Source organism: Mesoplodon densirostris, chromosome X, assembly GCF_025265405.1.
Source record: "Mesoplodon densirostris isolate mMesDen1 chromosome X, mMesDen1 primary haplotype, whole genome shotgun sequence".
NCBI classification, from domain to species: domain Eukaryota; kingdom Metazoa; phylum Chordata; class Mammalia; order Artiodactyla; family Ziphiidae; genus Mesoplodon; species Mesoplodon densirostris.
Genome location: NC_082681.1, coordinates 129,580,253 through 129,600,256, shown reverse-complemented (window position 1 = coordinate 129,600,256; position 20,004 = coordinate 129,580,253). Strand labels below are relative to the sequence as shown.

Genomic DNA, 20,004 nt, shown 5'->3' with positions numbered 1-20,004 from the left:
GAGAGAAGTTTCTGACCCTTCTGAAACCTCTGGGGGCCTTCGGTTGGGGCTGGTGCTCTGTGCACCGTGACGAACCACAGACCACGCCAGGCCAGGGGTCCACACCCCAGAGACCACTGTCTGCAGCTCCACATCTTCACGACGTCATCCGCTGCCTTGACGGTGCCAATGAATTCCAACTTTATTGGAATTTTCCTGTGGTTTGGATTTTTTTCTCGAGAAGAATATTTGCTACTGATTTAGTCCTGTTTTAAAATTCTGTCCGGTCGAGATGTTGTCCTGTTTTCATCTCTGTGTGACTCTTCCTCAGTCATTTCCTTTCTTCTCAGTTCACTTGAGTCCACCTCCTGCAGTTTGCTTATCAGAGCGACATACACCACAGGCCTGGACTCGGTCCTGACATCTCCTTAGATTTAATCCCAATGCTGTTTCTCTGTCAAGCAGATGTGTATTAAAATGTGCATAAGAAAAGAAGCAAGCTGGGCTTATTTAGAAATTTCTTCAATTTGCACAAACTCCATTGGTAGAAGAGATTTTTTTTTCTATGAAAACCCACAACAAACGTATGTTAATAGCTTCTTAGATCAAGACAGGTTCCTGTTTGCCCATTCCTGCCATCATTCTGCCCCATTGGCAGAGACACAAAGACGGTGACCGAGTATCAAAGATGCAGAGACATCTGTGGCACGTTGGAGCTTTTTTCTTTTCTATTTTTTTTTCCGGTACGCGGACCTCTCACCGTTGTGGCCTCTCCCGTTGCAGAGCACAGGCTCCGGACGCGCAGGCCCAGCGGCCATGGCTCACGGGCCCAGCCGCTCCGCGGCATGTCGGGGCACGAACCCGTGTCCCCTGCATCAGCAGGCGGACTCCCAACCACTGTGCCACCAGGGAAGCCCCTGGAGCTTTTTTCTTGATTGTAGGATCTCTTTGCTCCCAGGAATGAGTAACTTCAACAGCCTGTTAAATGGTTTTGTCCAAATTGAAAGAGTTTGCTTTTTTTTTTCTTGTCAGGTATTATAACATTTACAAGGTGTTAGAAATGACTCCAATTTCGACTCAGGTCTTTGGAGCTTGTGTGTGTGCTTCAAAACAGCTTATTTTCAGGCATAGAAAACAAACATATGGACACCAAGGGGGGAAAGGGGGGGTGGGATGAATTGGGAGATTGGGATCAACATATATACACTATTGATACTATGTATAAAATAGATAACTAAGGAGAACCTACTGTACAGCTCAGGGAATTCTACTCAATGCTCTGTGGTGACCTAAATGGGAAGGAAATCCAAAAAAAGAGGGGATATACGTATATGTATAGCTGATTCACTTTGCTGTACAGTAGAAACTAACAACACTGTAAAGCAATTATACTCCAATAAAAACTAATTTAAAGAAACAGCTTGTTTTCAATGTGATAAAGGCATCTGAGAAACAAGCTTTCACTCACTAAGCTAAAGATAGGGCCACTGGGCTTAAACCATCTAAAGAGAAAGGGAGAGTGAATACTGTTCATTACATGTACGTACATGGGCATAAACAGGCACAGCACACACACACACACACCACAATTTAATTATATAAAAAATATTCTGAGCCAAGTTTTCTGGACTATTCTAGATCTATTAATAGATAGACATACTTTACCTTTTGTGACACAGACGTCAACCTCAGGGCCATTTGATCTGGCAGCTTAAAAAATAGGACGATTAGGGCAAGAACCTGGTGGGGGGGGGTCCCATATATCAGGCAGTTGAGTCCAGAAAGGAGACAGAGAACTGGCCAGACTGGTGTCAAATTCAAAGCCAAGAAAACAGAGTCAGCGGGAGGAGAAAGAGAAGAGGTGGCACAGGAAAGCAACCTGTGGCCCACAGTCAGACAGCGTTTGCTCTGGGTCTTGTTGGCAACTTTGGGCTGTGTGTGGGCAGCCAGAGGAACCAGAGGCCGGCAGGCGAACCTGAGAGTGGCAGAAGTGCTGGACCCAATGACAGAGCTTGAAGATACCCTTATCATGCCCCCGATAAGAGGCATCAGACAGCATTTTTAGACTTCATTATTTCAGCCCTGAAGCAAACGGAGCATCTAAGGCCTATAGTGCAGATGTAATTTACAAGCATTGTGTTGGACAACACCTGTCCAGCAGGTGGGAAACCTGAGTTCCCATCCTGGAGCAAACCAGTTCCTCATCGACAACTGAGTTTCAAATGAGTGACAATCAGCCTTCACTTGCTTCAGTGTCACCGGGTTACGTCCCCAAGCCACCTGATAGTTCTTACTAGCTCTTTAGCTGTGTATGTATAGTACTGCCATTATTTATTACACTTGGACTTGGGGATAGGGAAGTGTATGTTTGCAATGGGGTGCGAGTTCATTCACTAGATTTAATGCCAGGCAACGAAGGCTTTGCTTAACTTTTTATTCATTATGGCACAAGTAAGAACTTTAGGAAACACCACTGAAAATGTCATCGCCAATATGAAAATTAAGAGTAGCATGTTTTATAAAAAAAAAACCATCTTTTTCTATAATACACATTCCCTTATGAAGTGAAAAAAATTTTTCATAAAATACTGAAGCGAATTGCCACCTGCTGGTCAAAAATGGTTTTGCAGTTGAAACACTTCAAATGTACTACTGCACTATGGTAGGAACACTTTACACGACACATAAAATTACCGAAGAAAACATTTCCTCAGCCTTTGGCACAATGTAAATACAGGGCTTAATCTTTTTCCAAATACGATTTAGTTTACAAAGCCCTGCATATAGTTTGGTTAATACTGATTATGGGGCAAAAGGAAAAACCATGTTCTGTAATTTGAATACTCTCTTTTGACCCTCAAACACTTTATAGCTGGATTCCAGTTTGCAGTTTTGAAAAATACATAAAAATCGTACATTATAAATATATATTATATATGGTCTATATAAAATTGAATTTGACCTAAAATGGGAAGGACAACTTCTTAATTATTCTTTCTTTGTCAGGCACGGCCTTTCTCTCTGAATTCTTTCTAAAGAGATTCTAAAAATATATTCCATAATGTACCAAATTTAATATTTTCCTTAAAACATATTCAATATGAAAAAGCATTCAGTGACTATATTTTTTTGTATCTCACTACTATAGAAAAATATGGCTTCTCATATTCTGTTTTATTTTGTTTTGTTAGTGTTTTCCTTAGGCATTGAAGGAAGGGCTGTCCGCAGTTAAAAAGCTATGGCCAAAGCACAGAAACCCGCTTGTGCGTATTCTAGAACACTCTATAGAATCTCATTACTTAGAATAAGTGATTTAAAAATGTGTTCCTTCTGTTTTCTGTGAGTATAACATATAGGATTATCATACATAATCTGTTACAGAATATACAAGAGTCAAAACTGAAGACACATAAATACAATTAAGCTATACCAAAGCAAGAGTTTTATCTTATACAGAGCCAATGTGAATAGCTTTTAGATTGGATATTAGCATCCATCTCTGTTTTTCTTTTCTCTGAAGGCTGGCTGTGCAACAGAATCTTATTATAAATGGCCAGGGTCCTGGTGCTCTATGTCTTTAAGTGAACTGACTTTTCTCGTGTTATTTTTTTTTTTAAGTGTAAAAGAAGAAAAACAAGTAAGTGCCCAATTGTCCAACACCCACTTTTTCCCCTACCGAGTGGAAGAAGGCTGTTTGGGACGTGAGGGCTGAGCGTGGAGGGCTCATCTCATACCAGCGTCTCCGGGAGGGCATCGGGGTTGTCGGTGGATAAGAGCTCCCAGATCTGCCACCGTTCCCTCTGCCAGTCGAGCCACTTGGGCTCCCCCAAGGCCTTACTGTTCCGATCGCTGGCGGGACTGGGGTATGCGCTGCTCGCTTTTTGCTGGGCGGCCTGATGATCTCGCTCGGCTCTTTGGCTTCCCTCTTCCAAAGCTGTTCCGGAGCCTCCTTCTGGCCTCTGAGGCCTCCACAGCGGCGGCTCCGCGGGCTGCTGGGCCGATGCTAGGGCCTGCTTCCCTGGACCAGGATACGGAGGAGGAGGCCTCTTGTCGTGCCTGGCACCCTCTGCAGGTCTCTGGTGCAGAGGCTTGGCTCTCCTCTGCAGCCAGGCCGCCTCCGGCTCGCGCTCCGCGAGGTCTTCGGTCCAGCACGGCTCCGGCCTTGGCCTTGGCGCGCGCCTCCCGTCCCCGCCGCCCTTGACGGGGGGCGTGCTGCAGACGCGGGCCACGGGGGCGTGCACCCTGCACTCGGCGATGGTGCTCGTGGTCTGAGTCCTGGCAATGACCTGCGCACTGCTGTCCAGTTCCATGGGGCTCCCCTGCCACCGGGGCCAATTTGGGGACAGGTTCCCTTGAGAAAGAGAACACGGCCCCGGTCGGAGGGAGCTGCTTTCAAAAATGTCTCCGTAGGAACCTGGGAGCCGGAGAGAAGGAGGAGAGATGGAACTGGTTTGTAGAACCCCCGTCGGGATGCCCTGTTATTTCCTTCCTACCGCCAACTTCAAAAACTGAAGAAGTGCGGACACGCTTAGTCGTTGTTGCCTAAAGTAAAAGACTTCCTAGTAAGAGACATGAGCAGTGCTTTTTGGTTACTGGCACAATTCGTGAAGCAGCTCCAAAGACAGATGCCTGGACTCTGACAGGTTAGCTGTCAAATGCAACTGAATAGTCCTTGGCCCTAATTTATGTTGTAGGAAAGCCCCCTTCTGCGTGGTTATGAAAACTTTTCTGAACCTAGAAGGTGAAAGGAACATTCCCTTCCTGTTCAGTGCAACTTGCAATCCAGAGGAGACACAAATAATGTTTCCATGTTTCTATTGTGTCAATTAAAGCTGTAGGAATAAATGAAATGAATCAAAAATGCCTCATTTGGTGCCAGAAGATAATGAAGACAGCAGTCGCTGTGTATATTCCACCACCACCACTGTGGGAGAGACTGGCTCGTTGTTCACCAAATCGTCCCCTTTCCTTACTGGGAGACATTTCCCAGCCTCCCTTGCAGTTAGGAGGGCCACATAAATGAGGTCTGGCTAACACATGTGCAGAGGTGTGATGTGAGCCATTTCTAGGCCTGGTCTAGTAAACAAACAAACAGACAAACAAACAAAACCAAAAAAAAAAACCCAAATGCACTCCTAGTCTTTCCTGCTTGCTTCCTTCCTTTAACTTCTAGCCCAGGATGGAAAAACCATGGAAGACTCCAAAGCCTCTGAGGATGGGGGAGCCACTGGCTAGATGGAACTTGAGCCCCTGAATGACTCTGTGGAACGGAGTACTCCCACCCGTCACCGCCCTGCACAATCCACAGTGGACTAGGCGGCGAGGGAGAAATCAACCTGGGAGAGATTAAGCCACTGACATTTAGGGGGTGTTTCTTACAGCAGTTAGCCTTCCCTAACTGATACAACTTTCCTCAGGAAATTGAAAGGAGAGCAAAACATTGTGCATTTCACAAGCGAATGAGGAGCCTATGTCCTCAGGCTGCCTTTTTCCTATGGATTTGCCCTGTCCTCTCATTTCTTTCTAGTAGGCAGGAAAAGAGAGCAGATCATTTTGGGGAGAGAGGGGCATATGAGCATTTATATAGGGACAGATCAGAGTTGAAACAGCGAAGGAAAACAGAGCAGAATATCGTGGAATAGTTTATCCTTGGGGGGAAAGGCAGTAAAGCACTTCATGGGATACAATGAGATGTAGTTAGATAATGGATCAGTACTCAGGTACTCAAACTGGATTAGAGGCCATTAAATTAAAAACGTACCATGCTTTAAAAATGTAATATGGGAGGTATTACAAAACAATGAGAAAGGGAACATATACAAACATGTACACACACATATACATACATACACACACATTTGGGAGAAACAATAAAACAAAACAATTTACACACTTCATGCAATATATTAACATATATTCCAGATGGATTAAAGAATTAAGGGTTAAAATAATGGAATACTATGAAAGGGAAAAGTGCATAGATGACTGACTCTCCAATGCTTAAGTAAAAGTAGAGATTAATTTTGTGAAATAATTCACAACAAGAGAGAGTGATAGACCTACTTATGTAAAACATTTTAAAAAATTTCAGATATCCAATAAGGGGAAAAAACTGCGAGGGATAATAATATCAGGGGCAAACAAAGTGGACAAAGGGTTAACGTCTTTATGATAGGAAGAGTTTGTAAGAATCAATTTTAAAAACACTAGCATACACAAATAGCCAATGACATAACTGATAATCAGTGGGGGAAATTCAGCTGATTAATAGAAAAATGGAAAACTACTGGTGAGAAAGAAAGGCAAATGCAAATAATACAATTTTGTTCTTTAAAGAAGCCAAAGTGCAAACGCAGTGATTTGCAATACCAATGAGGTTAAAGTGACACAGACAGTACAGTGAAATGGCACTGCCATCTACAGCTTATGGAGTATAAGCCAACGCATCTTCTGTGGAATGTGAAGTGACTGTACCTCTGAATTCTGGAAAACGTTCATCATTTTTGACCCACTTTCCTATTCTGTTCTTTTGTTTGTTTTGTTTTTGTTTTTGCTGCACCACGTGGCTTGCAGGATCTTAGTTCCCCAACCAGGGATTGAACCCAGGCCCTCAGCAGTGGAAGCTTGGAGTCCTAACCACTGGACCACCAGGGAAGTCCCCCACTTTACTATTCTGGATTTGTAACTGGCTTTCTGAAATTTTGTGAATTTTTTAATAACTTAAAATACCAAAAAAAAAAAGTTACATAGAAGAGGTCCCTGACATCATAACTTATTACAACATCAATAAAAAATGGAAACAACTCATTGTCCCAGCATTGGGCTATAAACTACGAATATGCATCTGGAATACTACATGGCTCTTAACAATAATAATGGAAAATAACTGGAGAATGGACGGTAAACGAATCATATAAAGGTACACAGAGAGAATGATTGTAACTATCTTTAAAAACGCTTGCAAACGAAATGAAATAAAGTCAAAGACTGATGTACTTTGGTGGAAAGGATAAGTATAGCTTTATCCCCTTTTTCTGTTTCCAGCATTTTCCAAATAATATTTGACAAGCATGTAATATGATGATAGTAAGGTGAAAATGAAAGGAAATTAACTTAAAAAGTAAATGAAATATCAGTTTAAAAAAATTATCCTTTACCTGTCATTCCTGGGTCTTTGGATCCACTTTTCAATGTTGAATGCCAAGTTCCCCAGATATTGAAAGCCTCCTCTGCCATATCTAGGAAGAAGTGTATAAAAAAGGTATGTAACTCACAATCAAACTGAAGAGCAAAAACTCAATAAACAAATATGTTTATAACATCTCTTTTGCTCAAAGTACTATATTCGAGACTGTGATGGATACAAGACAGACTACAATGCAGACCTGCCTTTTAAGATGCTTATTCCATTTGCGATTTACAAAAAGGCTCTTTCTCTATGATGGCTGTGGTAGACAGAATAAGGACTCCCACAAAGATGTCCGTGGCATGATCCCCAGAACCTGTAAAGATGTTACATTCAAAAGGGACTCTGCAGGTGTGCTTAAGTTATGGATTTTAAGATGAGGAGATGATCCTGGATTATCCGTGCGAGCCCGATGTAATCACAAGGGTCTTTATAAGAGAGAGGCAAGATAGAAGATGCCACGTTTAAAGACGGAGGAAGGGGCCAGGAAGCAAAGAATGCAGGCAGCCTCTGGAAGCTGGAAAAGGCAAGGAAACATTGTTCCCTAGAGTCTCCGGAAGGAACACAGCCCTGTGGACCCATTTTAGATTTCTGATGTCCAGAACTGTATGATAATAAATTTGTGTGTTGTTTTAAACCACTACGTTTGTGGTCTTTTGTTACGGCAGCCATAGGAAACGAGTACAATTGTGATGGGTGGCAACAGCTCTGACCGCATTAACATAGAGACAGAAGAATAGTTATAGTTTCTTTATCTGGCAACAGCAGAGTCAGTCCTGCATGTATTTATTCATACATCCCCTTAGTCCGTCTGTAAATATTTACACCCACCTTAGGTGTTTTCACCATCTCATTTAATCCTCACTACAATCCTGCCACGAGATAATAATGACTATTTCTAGAAGCAAACGTCTACTGGATGCTTCCCTGTGTTCCACAGTTCATATGCATTCTCTCATTTAATCCTGAAGAGATGACTCTGAGTCCATTTTACAGATGAGGCAAGTACTTTCGCATTTTAAAAATAAATTTTATGCCTGATGGGAACATGGGCTACTGTTTTCATTGTAAATTTAAAAAAAAATTTTGACACGAATATTTGTAAAATTAAAAAAAAACTGCTCTGATTAAAAACACCAAAAAACAAAACAAGCCCTTTCAGAGTGGCTCTTCAGATTAAACTATAAATTTGAGATAAAATAGTAAGAATTTGCACTGTGTCTTCCAATTATTACTTTAAAAGTGTCCTGTTGAGTCCTGACCCTGAGGAATTACTCTGTGGAGGGAGAGAACAGAACCAAACATTCGGTGGTCAAATGAATTTGAGAAAAGCTACAACCCATACCCTCGCTCCCATTGTGGACATTCATGGTGCCCCCTAGCAGTTTGAGAACTTGTACAGTAGAGAGACCGTTAGCTTGGTTAACCCAATATTTCCCAAATGTATTTGACCATGGAAACCTTATTCTGCCTTAAAACGTCACCTCCCATGGAGACCTCTTTGGAACATGCCAGCTTGTTATATAGTAAGTTCAGCTTGTTCCCTTTATAAAAGTTAACAGCAATGGTTCGGTGACATCTTAGCCTAACAAATAGGCACCCAAACCCACAGGCCAGGACACATAAAGTTCCTCGGATGCTGGAGCAGAAAAGTCAGCTGGGAACGTCAGGGGCTGTCAGAGCTTGAGACTGCTTCCCAGCTAGCTGGGTCTGCAGGGACTCAGACTCAGAGTCGGTGTTTGGCAGGTCCTCAGTAAATGCTCATTGAATTAGAGAAACGTGAAATGGTGAAGGGATGGAGAGAAGGTCCCAAGCACCCACATCAGGCCACATGCAAATCAAAGTCACTGGTGGAGTTACCTTTCCCAAGCCTTGGTCCAGGAGAACTCTCCCTCGACTTCGAAGATGGCAAGTGGCCCACCCGCACATACTGCTCTGGCCCTTTGTAAAGCTTCTCTGAGCCCCCCGGGGCCACGTCCTCTTGCATAGCCAGCAGGGAGCGCTCGGACAGCACTGGAGAGTTGTTGTCATAAGGGGAGAGGTCTCCGCTGGAGGCCTTGTTGGAATCTGTGGACGAATGCCTTCCTCCCACGGGAAAGGAAACTTCCGACCTCAGCATGTCAGGGCTTCTGGCACAAGGAGATAATGACAGGTGCGTAAGTGTGTTAACAGTGACTGACCAGATTCAAACAATCCGACGGTTTCACACGGGACAGGAGGAGAACGCATGGACACGGGCTGAAACAAAGAGAGCTGCGGAGCGAGGTTCCAAGACTCCTGGGTCAATAAGGTGAAAGCGGTTCTATGAAATGGCCAGCAGATGGCAGTAAAACCCAACAGATGTTACAGGAAACAGCAAGGCGAAGTGGGGCGGGGGAGGGTGAAACACATGGATCCCTGTCTTCTCCAAGGTGCATCACTGAAATGCCTGTCGGATCAATCCCTGTTTCCATTTAAAAATTAAAGTCTGCTGCTCACTATCTGTTAAGTAGGGGAAAACTGTAGATAACTCTTTTACTTTCCTCAATATCCTGAATTAAAAATAATTCAGATAAAACTATGATTAAAACTTTACGCATAATTCATTATGGCTTTACGGACACCTTTTCTCCCCGCGCTCAAATACTTAGTGTGAGTGAATCCATCCTTCCTGAGGACAACAACGATGATGATGATGATGACGATGATGATGCTGGTGGGAATAACTGTTTCATGGTTAAAACGGTGGCTAAAAGGATAAATATATGACCATCACTAGAGTCCATTGTATTTAAATACACCTAAAAAGATTCTACCAGGCACTAGTGCTTTTACACGTTGATATAAAATGTACTAATTAGCATATCCATTAAGGTTGATATGTGCACGAGTTGTCACAGCAACAGAAATAACAGTGAAAACAGTGAGCGGAACAGGAAGATGAGAACATCAGGAACATGACAAGAGTGTTGGAAGTCTTACCTGGGAACATCTGTATTTTCTACCTTCCTCAAAACAGTGGCCCTGACATCTTAAAGGGAAATGATCAGAGATTGATGAAAAGTTCCCAAACCTGCTTCTGTTCCCCCCACGCTCCCCCACTTCACTTCTCTTTACTTGTCTTTGCTTTCTTTTGGTTTAATTTTTCAGAACAAATCCTTTGTGATCTTAAAGAAGGTAAAACCCATGCCTGAGCAAGCCTTTCCTAACCAAAGCGTTCTGTGCATGCAACACGGAGGAAGGACGCTCTCAGGGGGTCTGGCTTCACAGTGGTCTCCAGCAGGGGTTAGTGCCAGGGGGAAGCATCTCAGCAGCTGGGACATGCTTTCCCCGTCACCGTCACCGAGGCAGCCAGAGGCCCAGACACTTTTTGTTGAGGGAATTTCTTACCCACATGGAATAAACAGTCCTTTCCTTGCCTCCGTTTAAACCGATGACTGATAACCTCATGGGAAAGAGCCAGAGGACAACCACGAGGATGGTTTTCCAGAAACTTTAGGCCTCCAGTGAATGAAGGAAAAATAAAAGGAACTTACTACTTCTGCTGGAAAGTGGGGGAAGGAAACGATTTAACCTCCACTATTTAATTAAAGGGGGAAGCCTCCCTAATTCTAGTGGAGGGACCACAAAACAAAACAAACGGACACTTGTCTGTCGTTGTGGGGTTCGACTCTCCTTGAGGATGCTCTACTATGAAAATGAGAAAACACGAACGTGTTGAATTGGTAGCAACACAGAGCTCAGCTCACAATCAGGGTCCTACTTTCTGACCAGGGCTAGATATCAAATTGCTGGGCTACTTTCAGTTGTTTTCCCTGTTTAGTTGACATTTTTCCATTCATTAATGAACATGTCTTATGTCTACTCAGCAAGAATAAGTCACAGTGTTATATCGATAAGAGTGGACACATAAAGCCTTATTTTATGGGCTGTTTTAAAGAGAGTCAAGTCAATTCACTTGCCAAAACAAAATTAACTATCAGGGCTTCGAATGCTTTTTGGCCCCTTTACAATAGGAGGAAAGTTTTGGAAAGGTCGTATTGTAGCTCACGGAGACCACAATAGTTCGGTCTCATAGCTTGCTCTTCTGTCTTACAAAACATACAGAAGAGCATATACTGAGCAAAGTATTATAAGTTGCAGATTCAGCCAACAGTTATGTGCATAAAGAAAAACACCTCATGAAAGAAATTTCTTGAACATCTCAGTACTAGGGACATTTGGGTTTCTCCCAGGCCAGCAGGTTATTTTTACCTACTTGGAGGTAAAAATTATTTTTCCACATAGAACCACGGGTCATGAAATAAAGAACGTATCTCTCTTTGCAATGACCGTTAAAAGGCTCTGAGGAATTGGGGCTCCACTCGAGTTGGCGTATTGGAGCTTGTGTGATATTGGAGCTTGTGTGAAGCCTTTGTGTGTTTCACACCCCAACTTCATCTTTTACCTTATCACTCTTCCACTGCTTTCCTTTCCCTGGTCTTTCAAATTACTTACTATGATACTGTTCCACTTTACATATTTTTGCGAGCTGCTTCAATACATTGGTTTTGGACTGGTGTAAAGACAGGGAAATCAAGTCCATGCTGCTGGGGGTATTAAAAAGGCAGCATGCTTCATGACAGCATTCAGTTTGGTTAAAACAAAACAGAGAATAACAGCAATAACCAAAATAACTGAAGCTGTCGCATTGTTTTTTCCTCCATGATCATGGCTGTGATTGGATCTGATCCAGCAGAGGTGAGAGAGGAGGGGAGGTGGAGAGCCACTGTCCTCTTCCTCTGCCTTTGGGCTGACTCTGCAAAACCTCACTCAGTGGTTCTGATGTGGCCGCATCGCTGTCACCTGGGAAATGCATTACTTGTTGGAAATGCAAATTCTCAAGCTCCATTCTGGACCTCCTGACAAGACTGGCCACCATATGCAGGGCCCAGGGCAAAATGAACATGCGGGGCCCTAAGATTAAAAAAAATGATTAGAATTTCAAGATGGTGACAGCAGATCACTAAGCCAAATGGGTGCTGCTTCTGAGTGCAGGGCTCAGCCCATGAAGCTGGCTTGGCCGATTGAAAGGGAACCTCTGGGGGCAGGGCTTTAAGAGCCCTCCAGGTAATTTTGATGCTTGGGGAAGTTTGAGAACCCCAGATACCAAACCTACCTGCCTTCCCTCAACCCACAGATGTGACTGTGGGCTATGGATCTAGTAAGTGTCAAATCAGGAGGGAAACCACAGACAGTGGCCAAAACTCAGCCCTGGCTGGCAGCGGGGGTAAATGTGGTGGTCCTGACCTTGAGGTGGCTGGCGCCACAACTGAGTAGAGGAGAGGGAGTGTGCCCAATCCAGCCAGCTCCGGTCTGCAGGATCCGGATAACTGAACGTTGTTTGGTGATGGATCAGAACGTGTTAAGGGGAGGGGGGGGCAGGAGGGGCCAACCTGCCTTTCTCTGCTCTTCTGTGTCATTCTCCTAAGTCAAGCCACCAAAGTCACCACAGCTGTGGCCCCAATCAGGGGAGAAACTGAAGGAGGTGGCTAGAGCTAATCCCTGGAGGTAGAGGTGAATGAAGCAGACACAGACCACGAACCTCCTCAGGGTGGCTGGGGTCACAGCCAGGGACACGGGCAGGTGGGGAAACCCCATGACAGGTGACACCTCTTTTCCCAGCCAGCGTACTTGCCCGTGGAAGTGGATACTGATTGAGTGCCCATGGCAAACAGCTTGTGGTATATACACTCATGTGAAGTAACGCCTTGGCCTGAGAGAAGCACAAAAGTTGCTATTTGTATAGAGTCCATTATGTGGCAGAAATTGTACTAAGCTACTGTTAACAACTCGCCTTGTTTCTGATCACAGGTCTAGAGACGAGCCAAAGAAATGAGGAGATATCAAAATTACACGTCTTTCTAGCAGTACCGGCATTAGGGGTTGAGACTCCTTAAACTCATTTCATAAATACTATTCAAAATGATTAAAAATCAGTAGTAAAATGCTTGTTTTATGCTTAGAGTTGGTGGCCCTTTTATATGTTTAAAGTATTTCCTATTTATCATTTTATTTTCTCGGCAGAGGTCAATAAGATGGTGGCCAAATGTACCTAAGAACCCATGCCCAAGAACTGTCTTTCCACACGACAGCCCACCAATTAATAAACAAAATAAACAAAATAAAACTCCTCAGAACTCTCACTATAACACTGGCAGTTCAGAGTTCTAAAAAATTTGAGTGTCATTCCATCGCTTTATCATTAAATCAATTGGAAACAAATCCAGGACCCTCCCTCTGGAAAATGAGACAGGAGCCACCAACGTCTTCTCTAAGATTTGCCTCTAAAATGATTCTACTCTAGGAAGACAATTTGAAGTTCAACGCTCCAAGTAAAGGCAATAAAATATTCATGCATTTATCTAAACTATTTATGCTAGCCCGTGATTCACTAGATGAGAAGTCGTTTAGAAGCACAAAATGTTCCCTCGCTCTATGTCTTGGAATTTCATGGGTTTGAGCGGATACACTGCCAGTTGACATGGGTTTGCTTCCATGAATGGAGAGCTTTCCCATGAGACCTGAAAGCCCCGGGACCATCCACAGCATGCATGGCCAGTCTCAGCCAACCAAACAAGCATGAGATGGACGTGGAGAGCGAATCACTTTCTCACCCTTAGCTGGTCCCTTCAGGTCAGGGTGTAAACACGCTGGCAGGGTACTGTGGGCAGGCCTGTACTGCAGCCGGAAGCACAGAACTTGTTCTGTGGATAAACGGAAAACTCCGGTTCAATCACCGGAAGCGGCCAGCCCAGCCCGTCACTGAGCAACCCCAGTGAGAAACACCTTTGGGGATTTTGAACTTGCATTGGCTTCGTGCTTGGCTTTGCCATGAACGGATAAGCCTCAGTCTGTTGGAACTCAAAGCACATAACCATCTCGGACACCGTTAACGGTACCAGGAAAGGAATCCACTGCCACAGTAGCTCTGGACTTATGGAAGGTTTTCACATTCATCATGCTCAATTCTGCAAAGCATCCCTTATGCAGAATCCTAGGGACAAATGCACCCTGCTCCACAGAGAAGCTGACACGGATCCAAACTCCCACCAGGAGATAAAGCCAGCACCCTGGACATTAGAATTCGCCCAGGTCTTTTAAAATTTTTTGATATTCTGCTCATCAGAGATTTTTGGTGTTAACTTTGATTTTTAAAAAATACTACACTTCAATATTGTTCATTTTGATGACCGTTTTAACACACCCTTAAAATCTGCACCTCACTCCCCTCAGCCTAGCCCCTGCCCTGCCGTGACACTGCACTTCTGTTCTGTTGCAAAAGGAGAACCTAGGGGTAAAACGGGAATAAAGACACAGACCTACTTGAGAATGGACTTGAGGATATGGGGAGGGGGAAGGGTAAGCTGTGACAAAGCGAAAGAGAGGCATGGACAATACACTACCAAACGTAAGGGAGATAGATAGTGGGAAGCAGCCGCAGAGCACAGGGAGATCAGCTCGGTGCTTTGTGACCGCCTGGAGGGGTGGGATGGGGAGGGTGGGAGGGAGGGAGATGCATGAGGGAAGGGATGTGGGAACAGATGTATATGTATGACTGATTCACTTTGTTATAAAGCAGAAACTAATAAAAAAAAATGCCTGCGTTTAACGTACTTTGCCCTCTTTGACTCCATTCTCATCCCCTAGTACTTTACATCCCTAAATCAAGGGGGAGGGTCTATTTTAAGTATCTTTGAAGAAAAGAGCACATAATTCTAATAAATATACCAGACAAGCAATTAAAAAACTGGAAGTCTTTCATTGTTAGTAATATAAATCTCTTCTAATCTCCTCTTGGCATTCCATTTTAGTTGAGGCCAAAAATGTAAGTAGACAAGCACAAGAAGAAATAACGAATCCTCCTCTCACTCCCCCAATTCTCTTGTCGCACATAAAGAAGGGAAAAGATTCAAATCAAAACATTAAATCCCCAAATATCACTAAACGTTTCATCTTTCAAAACAGAAATTTTGAGGAATATGTTCTCATTCTTGGTTTGACACTCTTTTGAAAACTTACTTGTCCACTCCAGATAAAATCTTGTGCAGTTTCCACGTGGGGCACAGGAATCTAAAACCTTATTTAGGTATGTGAACTGATGGCAAAGAACAGAAGCTTCAGGAAAAAAATCAAAGGGTCGGAAGAAAATAATGAGGCAGCTTGTGCATATCACTGCACTTATGATCTTCATTTTAGAAGCTACTGTTGCTTCCCACTCTGTGGTCTTCCTGCGAATCCTTTCCATTCTTACCTTTCATAGCCCTCGTAGCTGAGTTTTCACTAAATAAGCTCTTCGGAACAAGAATTCTGTCCATTCCCATTGCGCCACAGCTTATCCAGGTTCTCGACCTCATGACCTGCAAATGCAATCGCTTCCAGTCCCTTCAGAAATCTACCTGGCCTGGTGCGAGCAGGTCACGTTCCCAACTTCAGTGCATTTCACCCTCACCCCTCTGTCTGTTCCAGAACTACGCCATCATCCTGATGCCAATTAGATCAGGTGAGCTTTGCCTTTCAAGACAGTGCCACAACTTAACGTGGATGGGTTCTCTCACGCCATATTGCCTTCATAGGTTGCTAGCTCATGGACAGCAAGGTAGAATCTAGTGACACCCAAGTTTTTGGTAAGTTTTTGGTAAGTAGCTGTAAATGAACAGAATGGTGAAATTCTAAGTAATGTGGTAATAATCACTAACAAGTACTAAGCATTCATCTAAAAACCAGATTCTGTTCTAATAGCAGAACAACTCCATAAAGTTAGTGTGACTTTTTATCCCTAGCTTACAGATGAGGAAACTGAGACAGAGAGAGATGAATTTATTTACCCCAGACCACACAGCTAATAGCAGTGGAACTGGAATTTGGACTCAGGCAATCTGGCTCTGAATCCAAAGCTCATAGCCAGCACGTTATATCACAGAAGGGTGGTGCTATTGATGGATAATTGACATGTCAGTGTGGCCAGCACTGTCTGGCATTGGGGATACTGTAACTTGTCACCACTGTATTCTGTCACTACCATGATCTATCATCACTGTAATTCTTTGCCGCTGCTTCTTGATTTAAGCACCGCTGCTAAGCTTGCTATTTAAGGGCTTCTGCCCTCTGTGCTGGCCGGCCTCTTTATCGTGTCCCCAGCCAGCTGACATATTTACTTTTATGACCAGGCCCTGATTCAAGCTCCCCAAACATCCAGGCCTATTGACAACCTCTCCAGCCTACAAAGTTCCCTGCAAATCCTTGCTCTTCTCAGAAGATATCGAAACTCCACGTGGATCTATGGTCTGGAGCGCTGGTTCCCTTCTTTGTCAACACAAAGACCCCTTTGGAGTGTAACAAATCACCTACCTCAAGTCCCCGGATGACAGTAAATATGTAGTATCTAACGGGGCAGCTCTCAGCTGGCAGTTCTTAGCCTGGCTGCTTGTGAGAAACACAGGGGAGCTTTAAAAAATCCCAGTGTCCAGACTGCACCCCGGAATAAATGAATCCAAATCTCTAGAGGGGGTGCCCAGACGGAGCTGTTCTTCAATCTCCCCAAGTGATTCGAATGGGAGGCAAGGCTGAGAACCAGGGGCTCAGCACATATCATCTTCACCCTTGTAGGCCTCCTTCAACAAGTCTGCAAGTTCTTAAAGATGTAAGCATTTATACAGAGAACGGATAAACAACAAAGTCCTACTGTAGAGCACAGGGAACTACATTCAGTATCCTGTGATAAACCATAATGGGAAAGAATATCAAAAATGAATGTACATATATATATGTATAAATGAGTCATTGCTGTGTAGCAGAAATTAACAAAACATTGTAAATCAACTATACTTCAATAAAATAAATATTGAAAAAAGAAAAGAATATGCCTTGAGATTTTAAGCTTTTGCTACTCAAAGTTTGCATCGTGGCCCAGCAGCATCACAGCATCATCTGGGGGCTTGTTAGAAATGCAGTTTCTCAGACTCCCTCCCCTAGACCTACTGATTCAGAAAGAACATTTTAACAAGATCTACTGGTAATCTGGATGCATAGTGAAGTTTGAGAAGCACGCCTTTAGAGCACGAAGAGACTACCTACAGCGCGAGGGTTAGGACTTTTCAAGCCTCAAGAGGCCATTAAAAATAAATATTTATTTACTAATGTATGTATTTTCACTTCATGGTAGCATCATCAACCTTCTGGGCTGCTACCTGACGTGTACCTAGAGGAAAAAAACCAATCAATCCCTTCTCCTCCTCACTGCGAAAGTCTTCTCCAAATGTTTTCTGTTCGATAATGCTAGTCTCTGACATCTTCAGTGCTCCTGTGAGCTTACCTTCCTTTTCTTGAAGCCCTGACACTCACCTAAGATCTTGGTGTAGGGTCTAGGCCTTACGATTCTTATTCCTATAGGGACAGGGAACAGGAGAGGCTGCACCATTGTACAGTTTGGGATGGGCTTTAATATGTACGCTTCCTCCTTTTCCTAAGAGTAGAGAAAGAAAGGCTCACTTCTTGGCATTTACATGCAAAGAGCGTATTGAAAACCACATAAAAATAACTTCTAACATCTATTCTTCAAAGTATAATATTCACATATTTTAAAATGTCATATAAAAGCAGAAATTCGATAAGTCAAAAATCAGTGGGTTTTTTAGGTGTGTGTTTTCTACCTTTCCCACAGAGAAGTGTTTTAAAGGCAGCTTAATGCGGGATTCACAAAGAGAAAGGCTGCCATGTCTGTTTTCTTGCACAGGGGAGGGAAATAAGTGAGTTCCTTTAAATTCTGGTAACACAAGATCTCCTATGAAGAAAAGCCCTTTGTTTGTTTAAATTAGAATCTCCACCTTGATGATAGTTAGGAATCTAGGAACATTTTAAGTGAGCCCAATTCTCTGATATGAAAAGCAAGACCATGAAATACCAGCCCATGTATACAATCTGAATACATTTTTATTCCCTCGTGGCTCTCAGGGTTTGAATCCTGGCAGAATGTCTTACTTGAAGCAGAATTTATCTTGATAATGATTGGCACAGAAATGGATTTTTTAAAGTGCTCTTGAAAGGACGATCCACTTAAAAATTCTTCCCTGTTCTACAGAACATGGAACAAAACAATGTGCAACTGCCTTCCACCAAATTTCTCTAAAGAATGTAATTTTTACATACCTGAAATAGTTTTAAATGAAAATTAGTACATCAGGTTCGACATCAGTACAAAAGAACAGTTTAACACGTGTCCACGTTTCTGAGATACCATTGAATAAGACATACCATTACAGTATTTTATGTATGACTAGGAGGGGAAAAATGCTATGAATTAATTTAAGACATGTCGTTGATTATAAGATTAACCTCAGTTTCAGAGATGATAAAACATGGGGGAAAATGTGTCTTAGAACTGTTGAAATTCAGTAGATTAACAAGCACAGCATAAGATGATACTTTCACGAAGGAAACAACGTTTCCTGTCACAAATTTAAGGTTTGGTGTCATGGTGGCAACATCACTCCTGGTTCATGACGCAGTATTACCCCCTTAACTAGCTTTGTTAAAGTTCACCCCCATACACTCTGCCTCTATAGCGAATGGTTAAGATAAATCATAAAATCTGACTAATGGGAAAATTCAGTGCTTCTCCTTTGGGGGAAAAATGGTGGCTAACCGTAGCCTACAGCAAGGCTTCTTATTTTCCTCATTGCAAACACGGGTGCTTGTGTAGACCGGCGTGCATTTTTCTCAAGAGGATGCTAGCTATAAAAAGCGGGAGAGTTAAGAGGGTGAGCATCTCTAATTTCATGGGTACCTAGGCCTTGGCTGAGGCCTGTCTTGTGGTTTGCTAATGCATCTGTCCCGTTGGTAAGTTACACACGTAAGATGCATCCAGGCGCAGCCTTAGGGGCCCCTAAGCACAGTTTTTCGGATTCTAGAAGTGGAATCACTGATGCACATCACTGTCAGTTCCTGAGCTTCCTGCCAGTGTGATTTAGTAGGTTTTTTTTTTCCCAGTAAACACAGTCAAAAGGACCTCAAGGGGCTAGAAAAAGAAAAATGAAACAGAAAAATCCCATAAAGCAGTTTCTAATTTGATAAGTGGATTGGTAAGACAAGCATTTTCTGTTTACGTGGATTGATCAGATTTGCCAGTAAGTCACCAAAATTCCACTCAAGTCACCCTGCGTGGAGTTATGTAAACTTTTCTAATTCTTTGGAAATGAAAATAGAAATCCCCAAGGCGGCTTTAGAAGATGGAAAAACTGGCATACTCACGAAGATTGGGAGGCCTTTCTTCTGAGTAAATAGTCCACCACATCGGGATCGGTCTCTAACAGGCTCATCAGCACTTCATTCTGGAGATCCGGGGGAACCTGCAGGGGCCAAATGTTGAGGCATAAATAAAACCACTCCAGCAAGAGGCGAACTACGGTCATTGGCAACTTGACAATAGTGTATAAAAGGGTGCCTTCAAAGTTGTAAGAAAACAGAGTGATCTGTTGGTTAAAACCAAACCTACACCAACCCATACAGCCAGTTTCATTCTTAGGACAAACTGGCTGATTACCAAATAGTCATAGTCACTAGTCAATTCAATTCAAGTGGGGTGAATTGTCACCCCACTTGCGACTGGAGATACAGCCTAACCATTTGGGTACCTCTGTTGCTCAGACTCGATTTTCTTGGCTTTGAATAAGCAAAATATCACGGTTAAGCGGAATGGTGTTTGTAATTTATTGTCCAAATGGGGACACTTTCTAGAGTTCATATTTAGCACTATGCCAAGACAACAGGCGTAAGTTAGGACCATCTCGGGCAGTTCTGGAACACAGGATCAGTTTATTGAG

General features: G+C 43.1%; 1 protein-coding gene across 4 annotated transcripts in view; it reads right to left on the bottom strand.

Moving 5' to 3' along the window:
* Nucleotides 1-2,469: 2,469 nt before the first annotated feature.
* The window catches only part of ARHGAP6 (Rho GTPase activating protein 6), a 490,717-nt gene continuing 473,182 nt past the window's right edge, over nt 2,470-20,004 (bottom strand). For all 4 annotated transcript variants that reach the window (XM_060086691.1, XM_060086692.1, XM_060086693.1 and 1 more), the window contains 4 exons: nt 19,433-19,530; nt 9,026-9,294; nt 7,137-7,217; nt 2,470-4,393 (listed from right to left, as the gene is read on the bottom strand). In XM_060086691.1, the coding sequence (XP_059942674.1) occupies nt 3,708-4,393; nt 7,137-7,217; nt 9,026-9,294; nt 19,433-19,530 (1,134 nt within the window). In that variant the 3' untranslated portion in view covers nt 2,470-3,707. The remainder of the gene's footprint in view (nt 4,394-7,136; nt 7,218-9,025; nt 9,295-19,432; nt 19,531-20,004) is intronic.